General features: G+C 42.6%; 1 protein-coding gene across 3 annotated transcripts in view; it reads right to left on the bottom strand.

Moving 5' to 3' along the window:
• LARS2 (leucyl-tRNA synthetase 2, mitochondrial) overlaps positions 1–836 on the bottom strand; it is an 80516-nt gene extending 79680 nt beyond the window's left edge. The window contains exon 1 of one of the 3 annotated variants that reach the window (XM_030445726.1): positions 772–836. Coding sequence is in view for 1 of the 3 variants with exons in the window: in XM_030445727.1 (XP_030301587.1) it covers positions 772–783 (12 nt within the window). In the remaining 2 variants the exon portion in view is untranslated. The remainder of the gene's footprint in view (positions 1–771) is intronic. The other 2 variants (XM_030445725.1, XM_030445727.1) reach the window with 2 other exon arrangements.
• Between the last annotated feature and the right edge of the window lie 17947 nt (positions 837–18783).

The following is an 18783-nucleotide window of genomic DNA, read 5'->3' as shown; positions in this document are numbered from 1 at the left end:
TGTGATCGACACAAAGTCACATTGCTACACCAAGCAAAGACAGGTAGTACATGCGAGAGATGTAGCTCTGAGAAGCTCTGCCTTTCCAGGTTTGTGTGCATGAGGCCAGAAGATGGGTGACCCTCCCAGTCCCAGCTATGGGCACGGAAGGAGCACGTTACAAACCCAAACAGTACAACTCTGCGAGGTGTGCGAAGGAGAAAGTGATTGGACTGAGGGAGGAACAAAGGCTGAGGCCCTGCTTCGGAAAGATGCAATAAGTGCACAGGAGAGGAGGCCTTTACTAAAAGAAGGCACTGAAAATTGCTTGGTAAAGGCCAGCACATTTCACATACTTTGCACGGCAGGCGGGCAGTCAAATGCCTTTTTCTGAGGCTCAGATTTGAATTTTAAAAATAAAACAAAAACCTCCCTACGTTCTCTCCTCCCCCGCCCCTTTCACCCGCAGTTTATTAGCAACAGCCCCGTAAAGGTGAGCCGCTGCTGGAGCACTCTGGGGAGCAGGCAGCTTCCCTCAGCAGCGAAGGCAGAGCGGGAGACTAAACACGGCGAGCGACTTCGGAAAGGGTGCTGGGGGGCAGGGGTGCGCTGGGAGAGCCGCCTGCGAGGGGGCAGCGAGGCGAAAGGCAGGGGGCGAGGGGCAGGGCGAAAAGGCGGGCGGAGGGGAGGAGCAGTTGGAGCCTTTGCGCTGACAGGAGGCGTCGCGGGGAAGGAGGCGGAGGGGAAGGGAAAGGGGAGTAGATGGGGGTGGTGTTGGGGAAAAGCCATTACCCTCAGCTTCATCCCCACAGCCTGCGCGCCGCCATCTTGACCTCAATCCCGGCCGTAGGGAGGGTGGTAGGGCGCGTGCGCGGCCCGCCTCCCGCGCGTGCGCGTGGAGCAGCCACTGTCCCTGAGAAGGGGAGCGGGAGGGGCCGGGGCGGGTTTTGGGTTCTGGGTTCTGGTGCGGTGGGATGGGGCGGTCCGGGAAGTGTCAAAACCGTAGGGAATGTCCCGGGATTCTAAAGCCTGAGTCTGGCAGGAGGCTGGAATGGGGGTGAAGCGGGACCCTCGTAAGCGGCTGCCTGTCCGAAGGCCATCGGGTGCGGGGCGTGGGCAGGCGGGATCCCCTGAGAGCCTGCGTGGCAAACGTGCCGTGGGAAACGCAGGGGAAAAGTTGCATTTCAGCAGAGGTTGAGGGGTACTAATGGTGCTTGTCTAACGGTACTAACGGTAAGCAGCGGCCATTTTAATGAGTGGCTTCAGGTGCAGCTGCACATGTTAAGCGAACAGAGGGCACCCAACCTCTAGACACGTTATGTACACGGCGTTTATAGTCACAGAGTTGTTTTCGTTGATGAAGACCCTAGGATCAATCCAGCTGTTAACTCCGCACGCTGCCAGGTCCACTGAAACAAATAAGACTAAATACTTATTATATTTGCAAAGACTTTACAATGCTTTACAAATACTTCACTATTAAGCAGGTATGTATCGTCACCACTTAACCATGTCCCTAAGCACCACATCTAGCTCCAGAGAAGGTGGCTCAGCCACTTGACCTGGGCAGCCGGTTCCACTGCCTAACAACCCTTTCTGTGAAGACATTTTTCATAATCATAGAACATCAGATTAGAGGGAACCTCAGTGATCATCTGGTCCAGCTCTTCTAATATTGTCTCAATGGAAAACTAAAGTTCAAACTTTTAATCTCTCATCCCCATAACCGTTTTCATATCTGTCATGTAACACAACCCACTTTCACTGTTTTGGATTCCTCTTGTTTCTTCATACCTTTCTATGAAGAAACTAATATCCAATCTCAACTTCCCTTGGGACAACTGGAGGCCATTTCCTCTTGGTCCATGTTATGGGCTTAGAGATATTGTACTTTTTTGCCTTGGGAACAACAGCCCAATATCTCTCAAGTCCTTGGCTTCTCTGCCTACAAACATTTCAGTAGCTGTTTCATGAGAAGGCAGAGATGATAGCAGCCTGATCACCAAAGTAACACAAAAGTGCACTCCTCAGGTCTGAAGAATCTTCTCCTGGGAGCTTGAGGCTGAATTTGTTGCTGTATTCTTTACATTTCAGGTATTTAACATGAAAACGCTGGGAAAATCCACAGTTAAATAAAAGGATTAAAATTAACTGGATTGCATAGTGATTAATTTTTTCCCACCTCCAATGCAGATATTTCATAAGTGTCATACAGTCTAGGGCTAAACTCAGTAGCATTTTTTTCTTTCCAATAATTTATTCTCTTCAATATTTTTTTAAGAGGTAGATTTTGAAATAAAGCCAAGAGTTGTTTTTTGTGTCTTTTTGACTGATGAGGGGAAAAAAAAAAAAAAAAAAGCAGAAGTCAATAAAGACAATCTAGAACAGTGTAATTAATTCTACCTGTGGCTGGCAAACATCTTACCCTATTGTCATCCTCTGTACAGTTCAGAGTTGGTTTTAATTTCTGCCAGCTGCTTGTTGTACCCTCCAAGTAACAAGAAATACTTTGTGTATTGTGCTCTTTTGCTGCTGGCAATTGTTGATTCTTTTACTTATTAAACTTTTTTTCTTCTGTTTTGTGTTTCCTGCAGAGTTTTAAACAAACACATTCTGTTTATGCAATGCAATAGCCTACAGTAAGGTGAACCTTTTTGTACTCTAGAGATAGGCTTCTTATATGAATAAAAATAAGTATTTACTGAGTACAAGCTTTCGCCTTGGTTGGGTGTACCTTTCAAGCATTCTTAAATTATAACCTTTTCACCTCAAGGCCAGAGAGAATTTTCTAATACTTTCCCTGCTTATAAAGTACTCCAATTTCACCAGATTTTGCTTTGCTTTCCTGTTGCTCTCCCTTTCAGTAAGCAATGATGACTTTGGTCTAACAAGGACCTCCCCTTCCCATCCCTCATCTCTCTCCAAATTTTTGCTGCTGTGTGGGTTCCTGGCTGGGGAAGATGGGGCATTTTGGGCTGTGGGGGAAAGGCAGCATGGTCCTTGGCTGACACTCTCTGTAAATGAGAGTCATGACCAGCTGTGAAATGTTTTCATGCCGAGGATGATTTCCCTCACCACCATCCCTGCTCCCTGAGCTCTCCTGGGCTTTTTGTCCCTGCTCACTCCCTGCCCTCCATAGTACCAGTTACTGCCAGTAAAGAGACACAGATGAACAAGCAGTGTATCCATCCCCTGACTGGTCTATTAAGATGAATCCTTGTTTAATTTAATTTTCATTCAGCTGTGTTGCTATAGCAACCACAGCTCTGATCATGGTTGCTGTTAGATTCAGCTCGAGTACCTGAGAGGCTTCCACTTTCAAAAGAGAAGGGGGGAGGGGGTGGAGGGGGGGAAGGGAACTGCCTCACATGGAAGAGCTGTCTGCCCTTGTTTGCAAATTAAAACCTCTTAACTTTGTGTGTGTAGTGCCTATCACCTTGACTGGGTGACTGAGCATGGTAGAGCTCAGAATGGAGTGGAGTGCAGCAAAATAAAAAGGCAATTATTTTCTGTTCTCTTGAAAATATTTTGAAAGCCCAATCACTGTCACAAATGTAGAATTATGATTTTTTAAAACAGGTTTAAATCTCTGGGCTGTTGAAGTATCTAATACTAAATATATTGACCTACATTTCGCAAGGTCTGCCATCAAGATTATAGCTGATTAAATAGTCAGACCTTCATCTTACCTTTTTAATCCATACATTTCTCTAAAATACTGCTTTCTCATCCTGACATCTACTTAGGTATTTCATTTGCTTGGAGCTGAGGATAATCTGTTTATATCAATGCTAAATTGATCACAATCTTAAATGCCTCCAGAGAAGTTAGATGGATGCTAAACATAAATGCAGTCCTCCAGTAATCCAGGAGCACTTGGGTTTGGGCCCATATGGAGCCTCCAGCACATCTCTGTTTGCCATATTATGCAGAAACCCAAACTGACTTGGTTAAAGTCAGATGTAGCTTGTGATACCATTGAAATGAATACTGCTAAAGGAGTTTATAAATGCATGGAGGCACAGTATGTGTATATGTTGTCTGTGTACATATAAAAGCACATAACATGCATAGGCACCTACACATGCATATATTCACATTTCATATGTATATTCATACAAATTTACCCCAGATGGAATATGATTTACCTCAAATTATTTTTTCTGCATTTCTACACATAGCATACTTACTACGTCTGTATACATACTTTCTATACATAGCATACTTAACAAAGGAGAAAGAATGATTAAATTAGTCTTTCTTGTTAAACAGAAAACAAAATGGAAGGAGGCTGGGTTTACCAAGGTAACATGGTGCCAGAATAATCTGATAGCTTTCTTTAAATGAGATAATGGATTTTCCAAAATGCAAAATGTGACAAATCTCATTTGGACCTTAGCAAGTACTTGATACACTTCTAATAGGACACAAAAGTAAGGATTCTTCCTTGACTCATAGGAAAGGGCAGAGATAGAAGAGTCAGGAATCAAATTGCTGCAAGAGTTCCTTGAGGATCAATTTTAGGACCTGGTAATGTTTTCATTTACTACATTTAGCATATGAAGTTGGTGTGCTCTTGAAATCTGAAGATGAAGGGAAGAAGACTGTCATATATTGAAACCTTTCTGACTCTGACAGATAGGCAAATAGGAAGAAGTTTGTTTAGAGCAGAATGTCAGGACATGCACTTCAGGATAAACAAGAGAATTCTTCTCTAAGGGAGAGGAGATAGTCAAGTGGAGAGAACTCTGGGTGTTATAGGTGATCACAGGGTGACAATCAATCAACCATGGAATGAAGCCATGAAGAAGGTATATGTGCTCGTGGTGTACATCAGACAAGGGATTCCCTGCAGAAAGAGAAAGTTGCATTGTTGAAGGCAGAGGTGAATGCACATCTGCAATACAACTGCTGTCACATCTCTGTAGAAAAGATTAATTTGCAAGCAGTGCAGCAAGGTAACACAAAGCATATCTTAAGAGATAACATACAGTGCTTCTTAGTATAAAAAAATAAAAGCTCTGGTAGGATAGTGATTTCTTTCTAATAACAATATATCGGTTGGCCTAATACCACGAACAAAGATAATCAATTTATGGAAAAGAATAAAAGAAATGCCAACAAACCTTATTAAATTTAGACTGGAAATCAATAGCAGTTTCCCACTGTTGAATCAGAGAGGTCATCTAACGACTTTCCTAAGGAGTGGAAACAGCTTCTTCCCTCCAATAACTCTGGCAGCTTTTAGGACAAAATTAAATAAGAGGAAAGATGATGTGACATGATCTCAGTGGAGAGCCAGGGCCTGGATGAGGTTTGGTAATGCAGGCAGCCTCTTGAAATACTGTAACAGGTCACTCAAGTCCCCATTTCCCTGGAAAAATTCTAAATTGCCTCACAGAGTAACATTTAAAATAGAAGCCTTGGTTGCTAGCTATTATCTTGGAATCACAAAGTACACAGATACAAACAGGCATTCTGTCCATCCTACAGTGCAGTAAACCTGAAGGTTCCTGAGATGTAAGGCAAAGTTGGCATTTCTGCAGATCACTTTCTGCTCCCACTTCAAAGCTCTTACGCTTTAGTAAAAAAATAAAATTTAAGTTTCAACAGAGGGAGAGTTCTTTTGCACATTTTCCTGTAGAACTGCCTGCACAGCTTGCAGGCGTACCAGATGTACCGGATAAGCTCACTCAGCATTCCTTACTCCCATTAAAATAACTTGCTAGAGACAGGCAGGAGAGAATGTTCCATGTCTTCCTGCTCCAAAAAGCAGATTCAAGCAAAGGAGATGCAATTTCAGCTCAGGATGTACCTTGACTCATTCTTTATGGCCATAAACAAAAAGCACTTGTTCACTCAGTAACCTAAACCTAGAATTATGGTCATGAAAGGTGACTCAATACTGTTTCCTATCAGCATTTTTTAACGATTGAGCTGTGGCAGCTCCTTGCTGTTGGGGTGATAAAGAAGTCAGTGCAAAAAAGGACCAAGAGATTTTTTCCTTGTGCCAGAACACTGTCCCATTTTATACCTAAAGTAGGTAGTGTCTCTAAGCCAGTGAGAAGCTGCACGTGGGAACTCCACACAGGCAGGCTCTGTGGAGCCCATGCTGGACATGGGGCTGGGAACAGCATTCATTGGGGCATATTTTAGGTAAGGAAAGCTTAGCAATAAGGTGAAAAGTTAATCCATTGGCAACAGAGTGTACCTGAGTCAGACCCTTGCTCTCTCTGTTGACTACAGAAGGAGCCTAAGAAGGGAGCTGGCTTCCATTAGGAAAGCTTTTATCTACACTTTGCTCTGTTGTGCTTTCTGGCATGGACTGTTAACATAGACTGTTGTAAAGATGTGAAGGCTGGAGGACTGCTCTGCATTTTAAAAGTAATATTTTATTTTCCTTCACGAATATGCTGCTTCTCATGCTGCTGAGACCAGGAGGAAAATCTGCAGAAAAGCCAGCAGTGTGTAAGAAATGGTGTGATAAATTGAGTGTGAGAAATTTTACAAAAATTGAGTGCGATGTTTGGTCCAAATCTGTGCTTCCCTCTACTGATACAGTAAGGACTCCATCATCAACAAACACAAGAGACAATAAATGGGAGGTCCTAGTGAAGTTGCTAACATCCTGCTGTCAGAAGTCTGAATCTCTGCCCAAGAGTGCAGCAGAGGGCAGAAACAAGTTGGACTGTGAGCCCCAAGTCCAAGAGACCAGAGCTGGGAAATGGTAAAGGTTATTTAGCTGCTTGAGAGTCCAAACAGGACCCGTAGAACCCCAAACACCTACTGGACCCAGCAACCACTACTTACTGGGCTCTGCCAGGGAGGTTATGCATAGGAGGGAAAGGAGGCCTGCTCAAAGTCCAGCAGAGAGCTGTTGTGCTGCTTTAGGATATTGTGTGTATTACAGCTAGGAAAGATTGATGCTATTATGGTGCCTCATGCAGCTACAGATACCTTGTATTCTTCATTAGCACTGTTTGCAGCTCTGAGTACTGGTTAAAGGAATTTATAATTTAATTTTCTTTGGAAAAAAGCAAACCAGGATTCGTAAAGAATTGTGAATGCTGTTTGAAGTCTGGAGGTCTTTCCTAATGATCATCTACCATGTAGTTTTTTTTTTACTTTTTGGGGGGTTATTTTATTAATTTTTCAATGTGACTATCAAAGAAATATATTTAATGCATGCCACATAGTCTATAGACATATTAAGTCCATTACATGGAACAGTTTGGTTAGCTATAATGCCTATGCTATTCAGATTCATTGGTACTAGATAGAAATCCTCTTCCTCCCAATGAATAGGTTACTAGTAAGTAGATTGAATGCTCTGGACTGCAATTTGTAAATACCGATTAACACCTCATTTTCAGGATTTGACATTATAAAACCTGCCACTTATTTTCCTTTTGTAGCTCAAATTATAGGAAAAGATGTCATAAAAACTATAAGAAAGTGGACTACATTAATGGATGATGTTTGCAATTTATATGATTACTTGAAAAAAGAACTCTATTTTAAATACTAAATAGTTATATTTTAACAATGTAGGACTATATGAATGTGAACTTTAAACAATTGAGAATATTTCTTTGGAGATGATTGCTTATTTTTAGCTTCAGTTGCCATAAATGAACTCAACACAATCACAACCTATTTTCTGGAATTCAAGGCATGTTTCACTTCTGGCTATGCAACCCATAGAGATGCTGAGAATGACATGTCTGTGTTCCCTGACATTGTGTCCTGTGTAAGAAAGTACAGAGTTGCTTAGTAAGCCAAATTTCACTTTTATTTCACTTTTTTCTTTTCCTTTCTTTCTTCTTTCTTTCTTTTTTTTCGCTTTTCCTTCTTTCTTTTTTACCTTTTTCCTTCTTTCTTCTTTCTTCCTTCTTTTTCTTTCTTTTCTTTCTTCATTTTCTTCTTTTTTCTTTTTTCCTTTTTTTTTATTTTCATGAAGTGAACAGAATAACCAAAACTCCACTCAGGTAGTCTGCGTATACAGCCCACACAATCAGATTCCTACTTTTGGTTCTTACCTGTAGAGGGTTTTTTTGATGTTGTTTTCCTGTTAACATTCCCAAGTCTAAGCAAAGCATGTAATGTTTGCAGGTTTTATGTATGTTTTGCAAACCCAATACTTAATTTGTTAACCTCATGCTAATTTATATATTGCTTTCTACTCTTTAGCATGCAAAAGCCCACCAGAGGAGTTAAGATTAGAAGGCAGCTTAACACCTAGAATCCCCAGCCCACGTTAGCACTGCTTTTATGTGAAAGCAACACCAAGATTTCTCAAGGCCTGTCCAGGATTTTTAGTGCCTGTGCTTTGCTAAGCACTTTGCTATGTGAGGAGAAAAATTGTGCTGTGGTTTTGAATAAAGAAGGATAGAAAAATTTCAGAGTACTTCTCCCTTGCTTTCAGGCTTCCATTGAAGTACTCCTCACTTCTCTTCATCCTAAACCAAGGGATTCTCCCACGGTTGCCTGCTTGCGATTGAGGTGTTAATCCAACACAGAATGCTTCCCACAGGGACACTGTGTCCATTTGTTCAGGCAGCAGGTGCCTGGACCTGCAGGATCACACCTGGGCCCCCTCAGAACACACTGGGCAGCAGTGGACGTTGGCCCACGTGAGTGGTGGTACCTCTGTACATCCTCAGTGTGTCATGGTTTAATGCTGGCCCAGGCAATTAAACTGAGCTAACAGATGCTCTCTATTAGGTGTTTCTCTCCTCCCTGAGTAAAGAAAGGAGAGAGAATAAGGGAAGAGGAATTTGAGGTTGGAAACTAAACTCGCACAGCCTTTTAATGAAAACAGTAATGATAAATTAGGAAAAATACTAAAATAGATACAAATATACAGGGAAAAATAGATCCCATGTTCCTTCCCCTGCTGTTCCCTCAGATCACTCTCACATCACCCCGAGGCTGGCAGGGCAGCCCTGGGAAAGTCCAGGCTGGACTCCTGGAGTCAGCAGCAGTTGGGAACACACAGATATGGGCTGGCATGTGATGCATGGACCAACAGCAGCAGAGGAACGAATGGAATCCTCCAGGATGCTGAAGGAAACAGGGAATGGGTGAAGAAAGGGAAGCAGGAAAGGCAGGAAGGGCAGGAAGGGCAGGGAGCTGGAAGCTGCTTGACCCTTGTGATGCCTCAAATTTATACTGAGTATGATGTGTATGGGATGGAATACTCTGGTCAATTCTGGCATCCGTCTTGTCTGTTCCTCCCCAAAGGAGGGCTGCAGGTGGGACCTCTTTATTCCTTCTGGAGGGTAAAATGTTCCTCAGAGCTGAGCAGTGGTCACTTGGCTCTGCACACCAGTCTCTAGCAGTAACTATTAAACATCAAGTGTTATCAGTCCTAGAAGCACACCACTGTCCATGAGAAACTTGCTGTTAATTTCAGCAAGTGCAGCTACTTACAAGAGACTTTCAGCTGAAAGCAAAAGTTACAAGACAGAAAATCACCTTTATCCTGGCCAAACCAGGAGACAGTGTCACAAAACATACATTAATACACTGAGAGCATTCCATGACCTGGAGGGATACTCATGCAGGGTTGCCGAGTTATGCTCTCAAAACAGATTAATGCAGTGAGTTTCAGGAGCTCTTCTGTGTGCTTGAAGAGCCAGGGGCTGGGAGCCATCCACACAGATCTGTTGGGAAAGTACCACAGGTTAAGTCTATGATTTACCAAAATGCTGGTGAGAAAAAACAATGTTAGTGATTTCCTGATAGATGTCTACTGAGTGACTGTACTGCAGCTTATTCAGAGGTAGAAAGCTGGTGAATGGCTGCCTCTCTATCTGTATGGGTTTTGACAGAACTGGAGAAGACGACTAGATAAGAAAAACTTGCATACCAACAACTTCCCAAAAATTGGAAGGAGTGATGGAGAATTATGTGGTAAAAAACTTATAAGCAGTCTGCATTGAGCCTTTTGACATACCACTAGAGTGAAGAAAAAGTAAGTGAATTTGATAAAAGTTAGAAACTGCAAAATGGTCTGCAATGCAAATGCAAAAGCTAATTCTGTGACAGTATTTATCTTGTGAAACACCAGCTGCAAAACTGAATGCCTTCTATCCCCAGGAAAGAAGACAGTCTTGGCTTTCTAAATGTATTAGCAATACATTCCTGCCTTAATGTCTCCAAGGGTCTTTCTTGAGCCAAACTCTGTTTCAGTGCTGTGACTAACTGTCTAGGGTCTGTGAGAAAAGTGTAGTTTTGGAGATTAAATTCACATTGTAGGAAAGTAAGGGAAACCTTTGTATCTCTGGCATGTGTTGCGTGTTTTAAAATCACACTACGCCTTCTAAAACGTTGGTGTGAGAAGCCACCATGTTGGTGTGTTTCATGTTGTGCTTGCTGTTCTCACCAAGAGAAGTCAAGAGGCCAAAGGTGGATGTTAAATGGAGCTTATTAGACATTGAGCTGTCTGGCTGAATGACCTACTTTCTGAGGCTGAAGTGTAACTGAGAGTGCTTTTTACTCCAGACTCCTGGGTATCACAAAGGTTAAAACTGACCTCCAGGTTTTGCAAAACATTATTCATCAAATCTCTGTTGTGAAGGATGTTAGCTTCTTCATTGCTACAGATTCCTTTTCTATTTCCCTTCCTTTTTCTCAAAAATTTGGAAGCAGCAGCATTTTTTCCTCATCTGGAATTGAGCAATTTAAACAATAGTCAGGCTTTTTTAATCACAAAGATCAAGAAATAGAGAAAGCAGTAAAGGAATATTCTTACATAAAGTCTATTATTTAGATCCTGAGAAGGGTACATCCTGCCTCAGAAACACAGATAACTTTCCCTGACTCTGGCAGTAGTCTACAGGATGATCTCACTTAATTATTTCACTTTGGATTTTCAATACTCACTTCACTCTTATCCCATTTTTAAGCAGTTCCCTATATCCAGCGTGTTGGAGCTGAAGAGTGAGACTCTATATATCTTAAAAAGAGAGAGAGTGAACTACTCTAAATTTCAGAGCTTTTCCTTGAGTCCACAGTAATGAGCCAGGGAATTTCAAAAGCTGTGTAGAACTTTGTAAAAACAGTTAGTAGTAGTATTAGGTCTCCTCTGAAGTACATCTATTGGAAACACTGTACAGACAGCAAGGGGAATAGGAAAGATTCTCAAGACATGACAGGATTTCCTTCCTGTTTTTGGTCTTTGGTTTTTACAATCTGTAGGAACTAATGTACAAATCAGAGTGCTCAGCCAGACTCTTCTGGAAATCTGGATTTTCACAAAGAATGAGCATGAAAGGATAGTTGCTTTTGCCCAAACTGGCAGCCTTTCCTGTCCATTGTTTCCTACAGTCCCTCACGTCCTCATTGAGCTGCCGCAGCTAAGACCTTTCTTAAACTATTTGGACATGTCCCTCCTTCTGATGTTTGTGATTAAAAGATAGGACACTGTACAAAAAAGAGGCTCCCTTGTGAGTTATACTTTGTAGCTATAAACAAGCAGCCATGGTTTCTTTCCCCAGATTATAACTAGGTGAGCCAGACTAAACAAGGCAGTGGTAATGTTTTTCCACTAACGAATCTGGGATTTCAAGAGAGAGGATTACAAGGTTTGCACAGAGGAGATAAGTAGCAGATCTCCAAACTAAACCCTGATGCCCTGACATCCAGCCCTGGCTATAACTGAACAAGCACCTCCACTGTTCATTTGTGGTTGCTAGCAAAGGGGTGTAAATCCAAGCAAGCAGTGCTGAACACTTTCAGCTTCCACCAAAGCAAGTAGGACCCAGAGGTGATCGGTCCCATTCTGTCCTCAGCAGAAAGGTGGCACTGGTCCTGTTCAAGGCCAGCACTGGTTCAACCTCCATCACCACCAGGCTCTGCTACCTGCCTGAGTCAGCTTCCTTCTCCTATTTCTCTTGTGTCTCTAATCCACCAAACACACATGTGGGAGTATCTAAATTAAAAATAGCAGACTAGGAAAAAAAAATGCTGTGCAGTCGCAGAGCTGATTTGCAGCTGAATTATTCATCCTCACGTGTCCCTCTCATACCAGGATGATGCTACTGGGGCTGCACAGGTGCAGCCTGGATCAGGGACTGGCAGTGCCAAGGAGAGACAACAGCCTTGTGGGCATCTGTCCCCTTGGTTCCTTGTCAGAAAGCTGAATTCTCCACTGGTCTGCTCATCTATCTTTTTGTACCAACTAACACATGAAAACACCTTAAAACACCATTCCCCTCTACTCCAACTCCTTTTGCTTGCCACACAATAACTGGACTAATGCAGCTCAGCTCTCACAAACACAAACCGCTGAATTAGTCTAATCTTTTAAAAGGATATTGGAACATCCTGTTCTATTAACACCTAACCTTACTGCAGAAACACATGAAAAACCTGTTTCTGTGCTTTTTTTGGCCAGGAGTGATTTGGGGCTCTTTGGTGGGCTGACAGTATGCAAACTTGCATTTTGCAAGAGACCACAAGTGATTTTCCCATGTATCTGCAGGAGTGGCCCTTGATTTTAGTCAGCACTCTGGTATCTGTCATTGCAGAGCACATTACAAAAACTGCTGGCAGTTAATTGTCATCTTTTCACAGGAAAAAATAACATTTTCATTCCCATGGAGAATCATTCAATTACCAGAGCAACCACAAAAACCTCAAGTCAGAACATCCTGAGACATGAAAGAAAGACCAAGAAAAGAAGGACTCAAGGACTTAAAAGTAGTCTTCACAGTTCCTGGCTGGTATCCTGCTTCCCTTGCCCAGTGTGGTGTGTTTGGCATGGCCTTTCTCATCACCATGGTCCCAGGATGGATCCTGGAGGGATCCTGCTCAAGAATCCTTCTCAAGGATCCAGCTCTGCTGTGAAACTCATGGGTACATGTAATCTAAATGATAGGATCATAAGAGAAAACTAAGTGTTAGTGGTGCCACTTTGCTTCTGGCAAACAAAACCTTTCAGTTTAACTGGTAATATAAATGAGCTGTTAAAAGCTTCTAGTGCACAAAGTACAGCTCAGCCCCAGACTTCCCTGGGCAACAAGGGGTGGTTTCCATGTCTGTGTGGTTCTCTACATTGGCTCTCCTGTCTGTGGGGTCCCAGACACATTTTTCCTTCCACTGTTTCTGTTATGTTCCCCATCGCATTCCTACAACCTGGTTTCACCAACTCATTGACAATCCAGCTGTGGCTGCCTTGGAGGCCTGCCAGCATCTTAGCAAGCTCATCTTCCCCCACAAAACTGCAACAGCTTAAATCAGAATTACAGCATATTGTGTTTCCTCCAAAACACATAATGGAGATGTGAGTCTACGGAAGGACAGTCCCACCTCACATTGCTGCTGGAGGCATTCAAAAGGAAAATAGCAATGGCTGCAGTAGCACTCTCCCTCCTCTTGAGGCCAATCACATCTTTCCAGCTTCCAAGCCTGCATCATTGCACAGGTGGAGCAGGAGACCCAGTTTGGAGTTGTATGTTAGCCAAAGCGACCAAACCAAAGTGACAGAGAAATGGCAAGACACTTAGCAGATGTAAATTTGGGATCATCCAAGGAAGAAGTTGGTACTCAGATAGAAATGCTACAATCTCTCTTAAGTTTCTGACCTACTTCTGCATCTCAGAGATACGGGACACTGTGCCAGACATCAATCTGGGTGCTTGTCTCGGCTTCAGCTTTGCTTTCTTTTAGCAGTTGGCACTAAGTAGTGTCATTCCTTCACTGCTGGGCCCTGCTTTTTCTCAGGGGGAGCTGCTGAGAGCAGGTCTGCTACTCATATACACGCAGTGATCCTTTACTGGGATGTAAAGGCCCAGCCTCAGGCACAGAAGTACAGTCAGAAAGAAGCTCTCCAGATTTCACAGCTCTCTCTAGCTTTTGCTAGATTTTGTATCACCTTGTCTTTAGCTGATAAATCTCAGCTGGGAGGCAGCTGTTTGCTAACCACTGAAATGGGGCCAATTTCTCCAAAATGGCCATTCAGTAACAGTCCTGCTACTTTCTGTATTCATGCATATCCTCCAGACACTTAGTTTTTACAGCTAGACATTAGCTTCATCTGAAGGTTTGCTGAGCAGTGAAAGATAAAGAAGGCTAGAGAGAGAAGACAGCCAAGCAATGCTATTTGAGCAATGTCAAAAGAGCACCAGATCTGACTGTTATCTCTTAAGAAATATTGAAGGGCAAGGTGAGAAAATAGGGATTTGTTAGCACTGATCATAATTCCTTCCTGGCTGGACTCACAAAACAGCAAGGACTAGGGAAAAGAGAGAATTTTGAGTGGTATTCAGCTGTGTATATAAGCATGAATCATCCTCCATCTATTGTAAAGCTTCTTTTTTCTTTTTATTTTTTTAGTGTAGTTGAATTTTCATGAAGGCATATATGAACTTTGGGTACAACAGATGTCATCTTGAAGGTTTTTGAGGTTTTTTTAGTATCCTTAGTATATGGAATTTTGTCTTTCACCACTACTAGGTATAAAATCCAGAGCAGATGATCATTAGCATGCATTACATAAGAGAAGTACAGCACTCAGGGAGTCAGGGTACAAGAATTAATTGTTGAAGAAATTAAAAAATAATCCATTGAAGAACAAATACATTTGAGAATATTATAGTCAGTCCAAACTGCAAGGAGCCAGTGCAGAAGATGGCTGTAATCATGTGTTCTGCTAAGGCTTCCCTGAAAGGATGCAGGAGGAATTTGCTGGGAAAGCATTAGCCAGTGGGAATGTGGATGGGGTCTGAAAAGGAGGTTCTGGAAATGTGATGCAATGAAAGTACAGAAGGTGAGGTTGGATGGTGGCACCTTCCAGCTCCAGGCTTGAATTTCTGTAGAAAAAGGAGCCACTCACTGAACTGAGGTTGTCAGCAGCAGGGGGGAGCAAGCACTGGCCAGAGTACAGGTTGCTGAAGGCACCTTTTAAACAGACTGCTGAGGAGCTTCGGTTTTCACATCTCAACAGTAGGGACTGAACCACCTGCAACAGGGTGGTGGTCTATGGGATGTGCATGCTTGGAAGCACACAGAGAAGTTCTGAAGAGGCCACAGTCTGTGTCAGCATCCTTCAGCTGTGTCCAGCACCTGGGGGCTGTGACTGAAACAGAGTCTTTCATTAGCTCCCTAAGCAATTGCCCTGTCAAGCTTTCCTTTGTAACATTTGAATCTCTTCCAGACAACTGTCTTGGTGGCAGAGCCTAAGCTATGCCATGCTTTCTGGATGCTGGGAGTTCTTTGTTGCTATAATTATTCACCCTGACCTTTATGCAATGCCAGCACTGCTGCTGCTTTATCTCTTTCAGAGCTTTTTCAAGACCCCCATATCCCATGAGGATACTTCTCACTGTTTTACATGGACTGTAGTGGAGCTGGCCACTGGGGACAAAAATAGCCACACAACTGGCCACGGCCAGTTTATGAAAGCCTCAAAAAACAAGCCAGACCAAAGCTATCTGCAACTAGACTAACTTAAAAGCTCAGATTCTACAATCTCATGCTTGTACCCATTAAAAAATACCCCTGAAGCCCATTCATCAGTAGAATCAATGGACAGAGGATACTGTGCCCAGAGCAGAGCCCAAGCTGTGCACCAGAACAGTGCCCCTTGTCTGACTCCATGGCTGCTTCTACTCAGCAGTCTCCTCTCTGTTTTGCTCACAGTTCCAATGTGAAATTTTTTCCTCTTTTGTTTACTAGATTGGCACTAGGAGAGGCATACAAGTAAGAACAAATTGGAAGATGAAAACTGGTTTGGTCTGTGTATGTCCTGCTCTCAGAAAGCAGAGGAATGTTTCACATTGTATTCAGTCCATTGGCTAAGACTACAAGAATGTTACTTTTTCTCCAAGTACAAGGCTTCAGAAGTGCCCATCTGACCTCTGACCAAAGGTGAGTAATGGACAGTCTTCGAGCTCTTGCTGATGGGACAGGCAGAAATAGGGCACAAAAAGATGTTTTCTCTGTTTTCAGTGCCACTAGTTATTATTTCTCTGATCTGGAAGTCTAAATTGCCAGCTGTTTTGGGTGCCCCTACTGGAAAGCCATAATTTGTACAGACAATGTTGGCCCATCCTTAAAATGAAAGGGGAATCTTAATAAAAACTCTGAAGTTGTTTCCCTCAGACAAACCAGAAGCCAGGCACTTCTGCATATGAAAGCTTTCCTTCAGGTGCCACATTGAGAATTGACTGAGTATGGCAGTACATGAAGGGGGTTAAAGAGTGGACTGTTTACTGGTTATTGGTTTCACAAATTATAACCAGTTTGCCTTTTTATTGTCTTTCTAAGAGGTTCTTTCCCCGTTTCTGCCCTCTGCTTCTTGACAACAGGTCTCTGCCCTCTCAATAGTGCTAAAGACTGAACCAGTGATCTTTTCATTTGCCTTTCTCTAGCAGCGAGACAAAAATTTCCTCCATCTGTGGGAAAAGATGATAAATGGTAGCTACTGTTTGTTTGTAATGCATTACTGCCTGGGCAGCATTTACAAAAGTTACAGCCCTGTCTGAAGCTAAAGCAGGGGTGCAGCTGGGAACTTGCTGAACGTTGATGGAAATGCTCCCTTGAACCAACAATGGCTGATCTGCCAAGGGTGGATTAGTTCAGATGGAAATGTAGACTGAGCTCAGAGGAGAGGTGATGATTCTTTTCTGTGTCCTGCTGCACCTGTGACATGAGTGGGCTGGACAGTGGTGCCAGAAGTCCTCTCATTAATACTTCTGGAAGCACAGAAGACCTAATGCTGAGAGAAAGACAAAAAGAGCTGTCTCGTGTTACTTTACTTGTGATAAGCTCTGATTTACTCCCTTGGTCAGCAGTTTGCAAAAGAAGGTATGCTATGGCATTTAGAGGAAGTATAGAGGCTGCTCACATTGGTCCTACAGGATAAAGAAAAGGTCTAAACATGCCCCTTGGTTTGGCCCATGCTACCTTCCCCTTCCCATCTCAGTAGCTTGGGTGTTAGTGCCATTTCCCTGCCCCTTGCTATGGCAGCTCCCCTCCAGCATCCAAGGAAAAAATGTGGTTCACACCTCACAAGAGGTGAGCAGAGGGTTCAAGGGTCTCCAGCCTATGGTCCCAGCCAATGCTCCCAGCATTGTTGTAGGACAGAGATTCAAAAGCTACATTTGGGCTTGGAGGGGACTAGCATCCCACTCCATGCCCATGGTATTTGCCTTACAAAATAGTCACAGATGTGGGTTATTTTCTGCCACTAACTAGAATAGTTTTAAAGATACATGTCACACTCCCATTTCACTTTTAAGTGACACATTATTTTAAAAAGAAATTACTCACAAACAGTGGGTTTTCCTGGTCATATCCACTGATACACTGAGAGAAATGTTTGTATTGCAGATGGCAGCATGTTTAATTATTACGAGACAAATTTCCTGAAAATGAACAGAAGACAAAGTGTGAATATCACAGCACAATTTAAATAACTGTGCCTGTTTAGTAGAAAACCATCAGCAATACAAAACAATTATTTAAAAGAGCAGTGTTGCAGGCATCCATTTTATGTTGCATACAAACAGCTCAATCTTTCTGAAGGTAGTTGTGGCTGCAGAAGCAAAACTGGGTCATGAAAACACTGTTTTGAACTGGGAATTAATGAACAAATTACTTATGACCGAGATGTTTCTTCACTGGTTGAGCTAGATGCCCTCTGTTTTCTTTCCCTTTCCTTTTCTTGAGCCACTACAGTAATAAGACCAAATAAAAGCTATTGCTATTTTTTGGAATTTATAGATCAGAACTAGCCTGCAAACCAGCCGAAGAACAGAGTCTTCTGTCAACATTCTCCTTGCTCAAGCTTAGCGGACCAGCCACAAGCTTTCACACATGAGCTATCAACCAACCAGCGAGAAACACTACAGCTCTAACAGGACATGCTTGTTAGTGAAAGGCAATGCAGGATGTACAAAAGCCTTCCATATTAGCCTTTACTAGGTAAGGATGTTGTAGAAAATATATATTGTACAAAGAGGTTGAGGGAAAAAAAAGCAGAGGAGATTTTGACTGTCCTGAGTGATCAGGACTATGATGCTGATACATTGTAAAAAAGCATTCTTATTTACCTTTTAATACTGCTTGACAGCTATAAACTTGTGAAGACTAGGAACCAAAAATAACCAAGCGTTACCAGTGCATTTGAAAACAAAGTATTAGCCTAGTTGATGCATTTCAAAGTGATTTGCTTTCCAGTGGAAGGTATGCAGCAAGTTTACTGGTATAATAAATAAAAAAGGAAAACGTATTAATTATGTCTGACGTAGCTATCTTCATATCTATAAAAAAACTCTATCCTAAAGCCAGTCTAGAACATAGCACAGGGTGACAGAGGGAAAGCTTTACTTCTTTTCCTGTCTCCATCTCATTAGGTTGGGCATCCTCCCTTTTAGTCCCATCTTCATATAGTGAGAGGAGCCTGAGATACTTATTCCTCTGCTCTCTGTCCTTTCCCATCTGGAAAGAAAGAGGTGTTTGTGATACCACAGGTGAGCAAGACTGCTCCCAGTATATGCATGATAAATACTGAATACTTTTGGCAGCCCAATCTACTGGCAGAGGGAATAAAACTAATATGTTTAGGCAAATCAGTATATTCAGCACAAATACTACATGATCCAAAGACTCATACGGCTTTTTCAGGTTTAGTGTAGGTGGGTGGAAAATTCCTCTGTGCCTCTAATAGAGCAGGGACAGTAATGACTCTGGGAGAGAAGAGACGTGGGAATGGATTGAATGCAATGGATGAATCATGGAAGCATGGCCCTCAGGAAAATCAGACATCTCAGAATGTGTTACCACGTGCAGTGGTGC

The sequence above is a fragment of the Calypte anna genome, chromosome 2 (assembly GCF_003957555.1).
Source record: "Calypte anna isolate BGI_N300 chromosome 2, bCalAnn1_v1.p, whole genome shotgun sequence".
In the NCBI taxonomy this organism is placed as follows: domain Eukaryota; kingdom Metazoa; phylum Chordata; class Aves; order Apodiformes; family Trochilidae; genus Calypte; species Calypte anna.
This window is presented reverse-complemented; position numbering and strand designations above follow the sequence as displayed.